Below are 14,537 nucleotides of genomic sequence, written 5' to 3'. Positions count from 1 at the left end.
TAATCATTAAAAAGGTTAAATGTGGGACTTCCCTGGCGGTCCAGTGATTAAGACACTGTGCTTCCACTGCAGGGGGCACGGGTTCAATCCCTGGTTGGGGAGCTAAGATCCCGCCTGCCTCATGGTGCAGCCTTAAAAAAAAAGAAATAAAAAGGCTAAATGCTATCAGCAGAGTCCATTCCTTTAGAACTTGACAGTGATCAACTCTTGTCTCCACTGCAATAGGAAGTACTTTTATATTTCGTGCTGCTTTTTATAATTCCTTGATGAAGATCTAAATTAAATTTAGATAGGACTTTTTAAAAAATAGATCTTTATTGGAGTATAATTGCTTCACAATACTGTGTTAGTTTCTGTTGTACACCAAAGTGAATCAGCCATATGCATACATATGTCCCCATATCCCCTCCCTCTTGAGCCTCCCTCCCATCCTCCCTATCCTACCCCTCTAGGTGGTCACAAAGCACAGAGCTGATCTCCCAGTGCTATGCTGCTGCTTCCCACTAGCTAACTATTTTATATTCGGTAGTATATATATGTCCATGCTCCTCTCACTTCGCCCCAGCTTCCCCTCCCACGCCATGTCTTCAAGTCCATTCTCTATGTCTACATCTTTATTCCTGCCCTGCAACTAAGTTCATCAGCATTGTCAAATAAATTCCTGTTTGCAGTGGTCAAAGTCATGCTTCCTTGGCATTGTGTCTCTGTGATTTACTAGTATGTTTGCTTCTTCTCTATGAGGCTTCTGTTCTTTCCGTGTAGGTGGAAGACTCACAAATGGCGCAGGTGCCAGTTAGTCCCTTGGAGCGTGCAACAGGACAGCCCTGGAGCGCAGGAGGGCTGTGGGCCCGGACGGCAGGCAAGAGGTGGGAGGCCCCATTCCACAGTTGATTTGCTTTGCATTTCTCCAACAGCACTAACTTAACTGCTAGCTTGAAGAGTTTGTCATTTTGATGCTCTGCTAGGCAAACAGAGCAAAGCGGGTAAGAATCTGCTACCACCCATTCTACCTTACACCAGAACACGGAAACCTGACTTTTTAAATTGTGTCCTTAGTTCTTTGACATTAGTTCATAACTCCTCTGGTTAAACTTTCCCCTCATTCATATCTAGAAGATGATCAGACCAAGCTCTTGAAAGTGTTATGACATAGATTGTACACTGCAGCTTGTTTTTGTTGTTGTTCTTGTAATTAGTTTTTGGCTCATGGGATTCCGTAACACTTTGCTTGTCACCTTCACAATCAATAAGATCCTTACATCATTGCCCATATGCATTATATACGTGCATGCATAAAATGTAATATAATTGGTTAACTTTCCCAGAAATTCTCAGTAACGACATGCTTGTCATTGTCATGGCGACCCCTAATTCTGTTCATATTTAGTACTGATTTTTAAATGGCAGATTTATGTACTCTAAACCTGCCATATGTGGATTGCAATCTGTCGACGCTACTAGATAACATGGTTTCTTGCAGAAATGAGTGATGGAAACGTTTCCAACTTGCCATGATTATTTACTAGATATTATGGATAATACTTACATTCCAAGCTTTGGAACATGTTATTTATACATGTAGCAAATTCGATCTGTAAAGAGTACATGATTCTTTTTACTCATGTTGAGTTTTAGCATGTAATTCTCGCTACATATCTAAAATGTAGCTGAATATGTAATTGAATACACAGCCACCTTTTTTAATTCATAAAAACATGCCTTGCACCCTCATTTGTAGTTATGTATTGGATGATGTTGTAGAACTCTGAACACACAGAATTAGATTCCAGTTTTTGCTGATTTGATCCGGGACCCTTTTTCTTTACAGTGAAAAGATTGCTTTTTTAAAATTTGTGAAAAATAGCTTCCTTTTTGTAAAAATCTTCCGTTATGATAGTCATTTTAGGAATCTTCATTTGAAACATAACATTTATTTTACGATTAACTATCTAGTGATTTTTAGGATTTTATTCTATAAGCTTATTTTCATTATGTATCCTCCACCATCAGCATCTGCTAAAAAATAACTGTCTCCCTTTACAGTTATAGAGACTTAGGTATTTAGAATTGAAAGTCATTCTCCCCATTTGAAACCATTCATGGAGAAATTGAGGGATATAAGACTTTCTTGTCATGCCTTGCTAATTCCTCCTTGAATCAAGCATACATTTGCGTACAATTTGGACCCTACATAGAGTTTATGATGAAAACAGGCGTGAGTTTGGGAATCAAAAAACGTAAGTTTTAGTCCCAGTTCTTTCACTAATACAATGTGAGTTTTATTCATCCCTTTACCTTTTGGGGTATCAGTTTATTTAGATGGGGAAAAAAAGAAAAGAGGGCTGGACCAAATGATCTTGCAGGATGATTCCAATTTTCATATTCTACAGTCTATGCACAGATGATATCCAGGGAGCAAAGTGTGACATGAAGTTAGGTAAAAAGATGAAAACCATATTTTTGTAGAATACCACTGGAGGAAATCTGAGATGTGGTGGAAGCTGCACAAGTGTGAAAACAGCTTTAGTTTCAACCTCTGTTACTTAACTGCACAACCTTGGTTTATTTATTTCCTCCCTCTGAGGCTGAGAACATAATGATCCTTTCAGCGCTTTGCACATATTAAATCTTCATTAAATGTTAATTCCTTTCCCCTTCATGTTAGATCATGACCTCAGTGAATGTGTGCATAGATCACTGTAGGCATAAAAGCAACAATATTAACACGGGCCTTTTGTTTTTTGACACAATCTGTATAAAAACATATCTTTCTGTGATTACCAGTGATCTTTTCATTTCCAAATCTGAAAGCCTCTGCTTATGCCTCATCCTAGGTGACTACTTTGTAATATCTACCCACCTCCACTGTGACAGGGATCTTTGGCTTCCTCAGTGCCACTTTCTCCTGCCTTTTTGATGGTTCCCATTCTTGGTTTCCTATTACTGGTGCCTCTTCCTCTGCCTGTACCTAAGTAATGCTTCCTCATCTTGCCATATTTGTCAGACTACTTTTTCTATCAGCAATCTTATGGGATATCTGGGAAGAGAAAGTTGCATTATAACAAGTAATATACGCATAAATATATTCAGAAGAACTCCTTTAACTTCTATATGAAGATAATCTTTTTCTTTGTTGCCTTGATAAAGATTTTTTTCTTAGAGCCTATATTTCTATGGAAACATGAAAAGGAGAGAATTAAGAGAGTAGAAATATCTTTACTAATGGCAAAAAGGCAAAAAATTCTTTTTTTGATGGTCATGGCTGTTTTCAGAACTCTGCATAATTGACCTGTCAGACTCTTGCTATTTCCATCTTTGCCCTTATCCAGTCAGAGACTTTAAAAATGCTGACTTGTGCGATTTTTTAATAATTAAAATAATTGTGTAGTAAGGATTAATATCAGTCAGCAAATACTGTGGAGAAGCTACCCCCTTCCTCTCTAATACTTCAGACTTTCTAATCTCAGCCACTCACGTAACTATGACTGCATTCAGAAGACTGTGTAGAAAGAGCCATGAGTGTCAGGAAGGGATGAAGATGTTCAACCCAGGGAATTTAATTTGTTTAGGGAAATGAGATCACTGGTAACATCACCCAACAAGTATGAGTTAAAGACTGAAACCAATCCGTTGCAAAAGCAGTCATTTGAAGCTAAAGAGCTTAAGAAAGATCTAAGGGATGAGCTGGGACTTGACTTGTACTGTAATGTTAGAATAAGTAGAAAAGAGAAAAGAATACAAAATGAGAGCAGTTCTATAAGTTAAGCATTTGAGGTAAGAAAAACAAAAACATTAAATGTGTTCACAGAAAAGTGGGTAGATTGAAGCCCTGAAGATGTGAGCTGGAGCCTGGGGTAATTTTGTAGAGGACTATAAATGTCAGGATCAGTATTTTCGACCTTGTTCAATAAGTGGTAGGAGCAAGGACCTGATGAAAGCAGTGTTTTATCTGTCAGCGTGTACAGAATAAGTTAGAAAGATAAGACACATGGGTCTGGATGCCAGCCGGGATGCTGCTGTAGCAATGCAAGGTTGAAGTAATAAGGGCTCAGATTGGAACCACTGTAGTCGGAATGGGTAAAAATAAATGGATTTTCCACATACAATAGAGGAAAATAACTTTAGGACTCAGTAGCAGACAATAGCAACAGAGGTAGACCTAAGTCAAAGATGATCATATGATTTTTAACTCCAATATTTTCAGCTTGTATAGCCCAGGGAATTATTGTTTTAAAGAAGGTTAACAAATACTCTGTGTGAATCTTCTCATAACTGGAAATCTTATGAAATCTTGAAACAGATCAAATTTAGCTTTTGAATTGAGATGGGCTGTAATTGTAAAACACTGCATTTCAAGGCTCAGGAAGAACAGGATTTATCTTGGCTTTCATTCTGATGTGGACTACATTTTGAAATGATAATTTAGATTTCTTCAGTTAAATAAAAATATCATATGAACCAAAAAGGAGTTAATTTACTAAGTATGCAATGTGTGTCTCATATACTATGTCTCACTCAGCAGAACACTTACAAGGTCACCTTTTATGATTCGTTTTCTCTAAAATGACTTGAACCTTCCCTGTTAGTAGAAAAAAATATAACTCTAAATTTACCTACCAGCTTCTAGCAAGCCATCCTTGTTGTTCTCCTTTTGAGTCACCTGCACCTACTTTTAGCCACCTGTTAAAAAGTGGCCATTATAGACAGACTTTCATTTTTACTCTTAGTACTATTAATAGCATAATTGTTCCAAGTGTAGGAACTATCCCTGGTGATGCATTTCAAAGGAGCTGGGAGGCAGTTATGTTTCCAGAGCCTCTTTAATGAGTCACTAATGGTAACTGCTTACCATCTCAGCACTGGCACTCGCTGTAAAGCAAATCATTGAGAATCAGCCTTACTCACAACTGAGTTAGAATAACCCAGGCATAAGAAGATAGGAAGATTCTACTACCATCAAGTAAATGCAGTCTTGACCAAGTCTACATTCTATGTATTTCAAAACTATGTGAAAGTGCTTTCTGTGGAAATGCTTTACACTGGAACACAATAGGAAGTTAGAAGTAGTAAAGAATTTTAGCAAGGCTTTGAATATCGAGGATGGTGTGTTCCAGGAAATTTTATCTAATGGTATAAGAATGAAAAAGAGAGAGGAGAAAGAGGTATTTTAAAGACGGAATTAACAGGATTTTGCAATTTTAAAACTTAAATCATTCTTGAATCTCACAGGGAAAATTTAGAGGGCTTTTGAAATAGGCATCTTTCCTTATTGTCAATAAAAGAAATGCAAATAACGTGAAGTTATGTCCACAATCTATTTAATTTTTAAGTGTATAAACAGGTTCTGTTTGCTTCATGCTATTCAAGTCACTTGTGTATAAACTTTTAATGGAACTGTAACCTCTGCTGTCTCTTCTCTCTGCTCACATTTCTACAATTCAGATGGCATTGAGAGGGCTAAGTTATTGATTGGTCAGTGACTATGTCACTGAAACACAGCCATACTAGCCGTAGCTAGAGTTATCATTCCATTTGCATTCAAAATAAAAGAGGTGGCTCATATTAATGACAATTTTGGACAATTTACTTATTTTTTCTCTATGACTGCCCTAAAGGACAATGTCACTACTACTTAAAATGTGTATATATATATATATATATATGTGTGTGTGTGTGTGTGTGTATATAAATAAGTCCAGTGTTTATTACTTTGTGACATATTTATACCAGGAATATGATGCAAAAATATCATCGATTACTTGCTGGGATGTTATAAAAATAATTTCAAATTTACTCTTGCTCAATCTCTGTGTTGATCTTAATGCCATTTCCTGCCAAGTGTACTTTCTATAAATTAGATGGAGCTAGAGTTAATAATCCCCAGGGCCAACCCTACCTATCGTAATCCCCCACCCCCTCTGTATCCTTGCCTGCCAAGGAATGTCCACTGTAATGTTAACCTGTCACTAAGATTTGACATCAATCTCTTTATGTGGAAGCCAACATGATTCAAATGTATTCTCAAATCCAGACCACAGAAAAAAGAAAAAAAAAGTTTTATTATATGCCTCACATGGCAGGGACACTCCTGGTCCTGGGAGTCCTCACCCGACATCACTTATTTGTTTAAAAGGTTATTCAAGGAGAGTCTAGGAATAAAAAAGTTCTAATTTTCCCTCCACCAAAATTAAATCCACATGAATTTGTAGAATGTAAGATAAAAGTATTTAACTACAATTTATGCTGTTATTTTTTGTGAGCAAATATGCTTAAATTAAGTAGCTTAAACTGTACTGACACCTTTCGCATCACTCTTTTGCTTAAATTCTGGTCCACTTTGTTCTTTTTAAAAGATTATATCTTAGAGGCATTATTGAAGTTAGGCCCAGAATATCTGGGCCAGTTTATCTCAGTAACTCACATTAATCTGTTAATTTTCAGAGATTGTTATATAATAGGAATGAAAATAACGGAAATAGAAAAAGAACTAGGTAAAAAAGAATCAAAGAGCTTGCTTTAAAAAAATTTTGCACAGACGTGATTTTTAAACTCTTCTTTGGGCTAATATACTTATTAATTACCGTGTAATATTTTTGTACTCTTCATTTATATAAGCTATTATTTAAAACTTCTAGAATTGGGGCTTCCCTGGTGGCGCAGTGGTTGCGCGTCCGCCTGCCGATGCAGGGGAACCGGGTTCGCGCCCCGGTCTGGGAGGATCCCACGTGCCGCGGAGCGGCTGGGCCCGTGAGCCATGGCCGCTGAGCCTGCGCGTCCGGAGCCTGTGCTCCGCAACGGGAGAGGCCACAACAGAGGGAGGCCCGCATACCACAAAAAAAAAAAAAAAAAAAAAACTTCTAGAATTATTTCTACTTTTAAATGGCTTCCTCTAATTTTCTGTGACTATTAGCATTCTAGTTGATTTGGGGATTTTGGTTTTGTTTTATCTCTCTATGAGAGTCCTGTCATAAAATGGTGATTAGCATTTGCTATTTTTTAAATAGCTGATAAAATAAGCTTGACACCGGGATGTCTGTCTTTGTGATGGTTCCTCAATGCCCAGTTAGTTCATTCGTTGTGATGCAGTTAGTTAACCCTTTCCAGATCCCAATCAAGGATCTCGCTGACCTTGGTCTAAGCTACTCCACGGGGAGCTGATTATTATTTCCTAGTAAGTCCCCACAGAAGGACTTTGGCATATATTATGAGCATCAATAAGGCTAGGGATCATTGGTAACTATTTAGGATCAATAAGAAAGAAAAGTGCATTTCTTTCCCTTCTGCCAGAGTTACATTCACAAATTGTAATTAGGAAGTGTAATTTGGCAAACTTGCCAGTGAAAATCTCTTCCACACAGAGACCAGGATCATTAAATCCACCTAGTAAACAACTGGAGCCCTCTTGCATTATTTATAGGTTTGGTCTTATTTCTAAGCACAATTAGGTCTCTTGGTAACTAGCTCCCACTCACATTAAGCTTTGTCTTTTTTATTTCTACATGAATCATTCTCACTATTGTCATTTTTTTGGTAACACCATAGGAAAAAAATCACTGCTCTAATCACTCAGTCTGGTGAACATACTCTGTCTCCAGTGCTACCCAGATGCTGTTGCTGTGGGATAAACCGTGCTAATATGGCTCAGTTTAATAAATAAAGTCTCAGAGCTCCTTGAACTCTTTGTTACAAATAATCCAACAGTTTTCACTGCACTCGGGCATTGATCTTATTCTGTTTCCTGTAATGAACTTCTGTGTGCACATTTTAGATCTAGTCATTTATTTCACTCTGATTATTCAAACGAAATGACAACATGGTCATGCATGCCGAAGGGCAATCCACAGACCAATAGAACTCCTTCTTTTTGTGCATCCTGAATAATAAGGGCGTTTCATTCCTCTTCAAGAAAATGAAGATGAGCAACTCCATTCTGAATTCTATTAGATTTATTTCAGAGCTGCATCGGTAGCCTTGCATTTACATACTCATATATGCATAATGCAGATATCCATGTCCTTTTAGCTCAAACCAATGTTATCTATTCCCTTTCATTTCAGGAACGTTTATTAGTCTCCTCTTTAAAACATAGCTCAAAATTCAACTTACATGAAAACATTCTGGAATTGACTCTACTTATTCTACTTATTAATCATTTTTATTTAAATTCATGGGAAGCTTCAAAGATACACAAAAGTAGAGAGACTGTGGTAATGAATACTAGTCGTGTAGTCATCACTCACGCAGCTTCAACAGATTTTAACATGTTGTCACTCTTGGTCATCTGCCACTCCTCATACCCTTAAAGAGATTTTGCTGGAGTATTGTAAAGCAACTCCCAGGTAACATATACATCATCCATAAATACCTAATATTTTTAAACATAGCAAGAGTATTATTATAACACGAAACACAATTGAATAATTCATACCATGTCTAATATTCATACCACGTTTAATTTTCCCCCGTTGTCTCAGAAATACCTGTTTACAGTCAGTTTGTTCAAATCAGGGTTCATAAACGTCTCCACATTGCATTTGGCTAGAATATTTCTTTAGTCACTTTTAATCTAACAATTTGAGCTTCCTTCTTCAGAGCATTTATTTGTTGAAGAAACTGGCTTTCTTGCTCATCTTTCCAACATTCCCTCAGTATTGATGGGCTGAGCTTGCCTAGCTTAATTTATAAGTAAGCCACAAAGTAGTCATATGAATGTCTCCCAGCCTGTCCGTGACACTTAACTTCTGTGCTTCATATAAATAAAATAAAATTTAAGTAAAACATGGATATAATCAGCATAGAGTTAAAGATGGAATTTTACTTTAAAATAATTATTTTGATATATGCCGACCTCACTAAGAAGCTTTCATGGTCATTTTCATGGTAATTCATCCATAGGGCAACATGGGTTTTGGCCCTTCTTCCTAACAAGGCCTCAGCCCAAAGAAAACTTGCATAATCATTATACACAAGATATGCATCCTGCACCTGTAAATACAAATACAATTGTCTGGGTATGTGTAGCTTTCGGGGGTGCAAGGAAACCATGCTTAGGATGACGCATCTTTTCTACAGTTAAAACCACCCTGGTTTCAGTGTCTTAAAAATGATATTTATGATTTATAAAGTTGAGAGACCAGATGGTTTCCTTTCCAAACATTTATGTTTTCTTCACCCTAATAGCAGGAAGTTCATTTCAGATTACATTCCTGTGTTTGAATTGTTGTATTTCCTCCAAGTCAGAATAGAAACAAGTTGAGGTGTGTGATAAACTTCAATATATTGTACAAATGGTACCGTTGCTACTTGTTTGGATCACACTGCATGAGTAATTCACTCAAGGTACTCTGTCTAAATGCTCAGATAAGGGGAGTGACATGCTGAGTGGGTTTCTGAGTACAGATTTTGGAATTTTACACATCGTTTCTTTTCACCTACTTGAGATACTTTTTGAGATTTTACGTACTGCAGGTATATAGGCTTTAGATTTATGTAAATGGTATAGATTTGCACAGAAGAAATTAGTTTCTGGAATTGTATTGATAGTGGTTTTACTTTATTATATTTTGGTTTTTTGGTGTCCCTTAATGTGACTATGGTTGGCGCAATTATGAAATAAAATTTATAACAGAGAACCTTAGAGAGAAAACCTTAATGGAGAACTTAAGGCAATTTCATTTAGTTTAAAAGATTTATAGTCAAGTCTCTATTTCAGAGAACCAAATTGGAATGCTTAGATAAAAGTAGGCTTATTTCAAATAACATAAATTTAATTTTGTAGTTTTCTTTCAGTTATAAACCTTGTGACCCTCTTCATAGTTTGGAGTTCTGATGGTCAAATTTCTTATTTTCCAAATTAATCATTCTTGAGGTTCCTACATATTCTTATCAGTAAAAGCCTAATATTTTCCTCTTTATCCGTCTTTCCTCTTGAGCATCCTTGGGCAACTTTGCCCACAAACAATCAGAGCTTACTATGTATAAACTGTTTAAGCAAGTGTAGAGAGAATTGCAAAATCACGTCAGCTTATTAATATACTGCATTTTATGGATTCCTCCTATACCAATCCACAGATAACATTCTTCCAAGCTACATGGATGCTCTTTTTTGGTCCACTCCTTGTACTCCAAGTTTAAGCTTCCCTTAGTTCATTCCTACATGCTCAGCCTTTGTTTCCCAAAGCTTGGCATAGTGCCAGGGTGATTGGGATTCCAAAGGACCTTCAGTTTAGTCACAGGTCTCAGGCAAACATATCCTAGTGACTCGAATACTCAGGCTCATAGGCCTTAAGCTTGAATGTGCATAAGGACATCTGAGCAACTTGAAAATAAATGCATTTTCCTTGACCTCACACACAGAGATCTCATTCAGGAGCTCTGGAATGAATCTAAGAATCTTCAACTTTAATAGCATTCCAGGTGTTTCTGATGCCAGTGGAAATACACTACCTACTGCTGCGTGTTTGAATCATCAGGGAACTTTAAAGAGATGTTAATGCCTGGGACCCTGTCCTCAACCAATTAAATCAGAATGTTGGAGTCTAGCAAGGGCATAGACATTTTTCCAAAAGCTATCCAGGTGATTATCATCCGCAGGTTGATTTGAGAGCCTCTACCTTAACACTGGTCTGATAACCACAGTGCACCAGACAACTCTTCTTCCAAGTGGTGAGAGTCTCATTGGAGCACTTAATATTTTTTCCTGTCACATAACCTTCCTAAAGGCTACCACAGTCCACTCAACCAGGTTTTCATATCTGTAAAATTCAGGGACCTCTGTCTAGTCATACAAATTGGCTCTTCCAATGCTGTGCGTATTAAATGAAAAGATATCTATACCTAAGAAATAGGTGAGTTTTCACCTACATTTGCACAATTATGTAACTTTTCCTACAGTAGTTGCGACAAGTTGTGTTCACCTACACAGAGAAAGGCTTCCTTTGCTAAAATTGTTAAATCTTTTTACACACCCCATCACACAGTCCTATACTACTGGGTGTTAAGTTTTAGTGTACAGATCCAGAGAGTCTTGTCCAACCTGGGGCCCTGTGTGCCCTAACTGTAATTTAGGATCAAAATGCCAGGCTCCTTCATCTTAGTTTCATGATGATAGAATTCTGAGCAGGGCAGAGACCAGCTGCAGTGTCAGCCTAGACCACAAACCTGAAAGTGCCATGTAAATCAGTCTGACTGGGCCATTGAAGCTAGTTCAATGCAGACTTAACTTCAGGACCGAGGTCTAAATGTTTCATCTGCTTCCTCAGTACAAAAATGAAGTATTTCTAAAACCAACAGCGGGAAATGGCTGAGGGACTTAATTAAACATCACTTGCTCTTTTTCATTAAGACCTGTTACCTTTAAGCAATTCTACATTTATGTTCAATACGTAATAAAACTATGACTTGGTTTAAAAAAATTCAGTAGAACCATGTCTTGGGGAAAATAATATATATAAGCCAAAATTATTTGACTGTTTTTGCAGAGTCCATATTGTAATTGTTGGAAATGTCAATTATGATGTGATAGATTAAGATTGCTAAAAGTTTTTGTCTTCATTTTAAATTCATGGTTGTTCTTTGTGCGTGTGAAGAATTTGTACACACAGGGAAGTGGGGAACTTTGACACCGTCTCCTCCCATTAACCACTAACCACTTCAAAGCCATCACAATAAACTTAGAGCATAATTTATAAACAAAAACATGCTGTCTATGCAAATGGAGCTTCACAAGTTTCATAAGTGTCCTCTCTCCACCCAAACCTTCCAACCAATTTGCTGCCATTAAGACCCTTCTGTATAGAAATCCCAGAGTGGACAACGGTATGAAAACAACTATTAAAGGTATGTGGTGTCTCCCAGCACCACCATGAATATGTTTAGTTCAACATAAACTATTATCAGAACCCATGTATTATTTATTTATCTCTTAATTCATTTCTAAGTATATTCCACATGTGACTTGAAATCCTTAATAGCATCTAATAAAAACTGCTAAGTGTCTGTGTGTGTGTGTGTGTGTGTGTGTGTGTGTGTGTGTGTGTGTCTGAGGGTTATCTGTTATTTTAAAAATCCTAGAAGATCAATTTAATGACTACTGTGATTACTAAATACACTCCTACCAGATTTCTGCTTCAAATAAAGAATTAAAAGAGGACTCCTTTGACTGAGAAATGTTAGGTTAATTCCCAAATTACAGAGTAATTACAGACATTCAGATTCATGATAAACAGCTTTTTGCTTTTCCTTTAGCCATTACTTGTCGAAAGCAAGATGGTGGACAGGCTGGTATCCATGAATGTCTCCGGTATGCAGGCCCCGTGCCAGCCCTCACCCAAGCCTGCCAGATCCCCTGCCAAGATGACTGTCAGTTTACCAGCTGGTCCAAGTTTTCTTCATGCAGTGGAGGCTGTGGTGCAGTTAGGACCAGAAAGCGCACCATTGTTGGTAAGAATAATTGGAATGCCAAAGCCAACACTTGTCAAGGCAGAAAAACACAGTAAAAAGTCAGGCCAAAATAGTTCTGACAATGTATTTGGAAAATGCACAGATATGTGTTATTATTGTTATACTAACACATAATTACGGCAATGGATTCAGAGCTGTATTTTGATGTAAGTTGGCAGTGACCGATGCATTATGTACCTTTAGTAGAAAGAAAAAGTAGCCTTGAAAACTGAACTCTGTCTCCCCATACAGTACGCGGTAGATTAATTTTTGGTTTAAACATGTACCTTTGGTGGATTACCTACAGACAGTGAAGTACTTGGAGAAAAGTTTTTTAGGAACATGGGGAAAGGTCGTCACTTCACTTTCTTAAGCCATTCTCACTGTCAGCCTCAGATTATCCTTCATATCCTAGAAGAGAAATATGACATTAATTCTGTACCTGAAAACACATTTTAAAAGGTAGTCACAATGACAAAAAGCTGTACTATAACGAGCAGGAACAGGAGCCATCATATTGAACTAAACTCTGATGCACTCAAAAATATTGTCAGTGGCAAAAGAAACCTAAAAATATTGGTGCTAGTAGAGTATTCAGAATTTAAAGTTGTAAAATGATCCAGCTGTCATAATGAAGACTGTTGAAAATTATATAAGGCAGCTTATGAAAGTTAGAGATAAATATATGTAAAACATATGTAATTAGTTACATGCAGTATAATTAAAAGTATATAACATATATGGCATAATATAAATTATGATCTAATTAAAATAATATTTTTCAGGCACATATTACTGTTATATTCAAGGTTTTTTATTTTAAAAGGGAATTTATTTAGATTTATACACAAACCATTTCTAATATTTTTATTGTGATATTAAATATCTTAATTTTGAATATTATTATTTCCTACATTAATCACCAAGTATGTCAAAGTGATTATTTTTCAGAAATACTGAAAGATGCAAAATCACAATCAGAAAAGTAAATGCAAAAATCTCACTTTCTGAATCGTAATCCTGTATAACTAAACCAGCTATTTGGACTTAACAGAAGAGTCTGAATAGACTCTCTTTTTTTTGTTAAGACTCTCTCTTAACAAAAGAGTCCGAATAGACTGTGCAGGTCAGTGCAGTGACTCTCTCTCTCCATTTCATATTTTCGCACATGCTATAAAGGAGAGAATTGTGCACTTACCTCAAACTCCCCAGTCAGTGAAAGCACATGATCATTTGAGAGGATTTTAATCATTTTGAGGAGTGTAAAATTCAGCACAACAGTTAGTGCCTTATTCAAAATGGGCTATTTTTAAGTGAGAAAATAAGAGAAATTTCACTATGCAAAGCACCCAGTGCTAACAAAAGCCTACATAGAAAGCGCTACAGAGGGGGTAAATAGCATTTATTTATAGGCTACTGTTGAATACGGTTAAAAATAAAGGAAGTTTAGGAAAGGAGAAAACTTAGGGATGCTTGATATTAATGATGATATTTTCCAACTTCATTTTCTCCACAGGAAAAAGTAAAAAGAAGGAAAAATGTAAAAATTCTCATTTGTACCCCCTGATTGAGACGCAGTATTGTCCCTGTGACAAGTATAATGCACAGCCTGTGGGGAACTGGTCAGACTGCATTTTGCCAGAGGGGAAAGTGGAAGTGTTGCTGGGAGTGAAGGTACAAGGAGACATCAAGGAATGTGGTCAAGGATATCGTTACCAAGCAATGGCGTGCTACGATCAAAATGGCAGGCTCGTGGAGACATCCAGATGTAACAGCCATGGTAATCCAACTTTTCTTCACTGTTATACATTTGCTGTCTTTGGGCTTGGAGGTAAAATGCAAGTGTATCAGAATGGAGAGAAATGAAAGTTTACAGGAGTGTGTTCTAAATTGAACATTAGGGGCACCACTATGTATGTATTGATATATCATTTATATGTAACAGGACATTCGGTGGCAGTTGTCTTGTCTAGAAGTTGGCAACTAAGTCCCAAAGTTGGTGATAGGGAAGCCTTACTGATGCCAGTGTATTTCCACTGGCATCAGTAGGCAAAAATGGTGCCAAAAACCTCCCTTGGGGCAGATCCAGAGTCTAC

The 14,537-nt window shown here is 37.0% G+C and overlaps 1 protein-coding gene across 1 annotated transcript in view; it reads left to right on the top strand.

The window, feature by feature from the left end:
• The window catches only part of THSD7A (thrombospondin type 1 domain containing 7A), a 469,228-nt gene that overhangs the window by 390,961 nt on the left and 63,730 nt on the right, over positions 1 to 14,537 (top strand). The window contains exons 11-13 of the mRNA XM_024127055.3: positions 763 to 866; positions 12,247 to 12,441; positions 13,958 to 14,221. Of these exons, the coding sequence (XP_023982823.1) occupies positions 763 to 866; positions 12,247 to 12,441; positions 13,958 to 14,221 (563 nt within the window). The remainder of the gene's footprint in view (positions 1 to 762; positions 867 to 12,246; positions 12,442 to 13,957; positions 14,222 to 14,537) is intronic.

Source organism: Physeter macrocephalus, chromosome 5 (assembly GCF_002837175.3).
Source record: "Physeter macrocephalus isolate SW-GA chromosome 5, ASM283717v5, whole genome shotgun sequence".
NCBI classification, from domain to species: domain Eukaryota; kingdom Metazoa; phylum Chordata; class Mammalia; order Artiodactyla; family Physeteridae; genus Physeter; species Physeter macrocephalus.
Note: the sequence above shows the minus strand (reverse complement) of the source record. Positions and strands in the feature narration are given on the sequence as shown.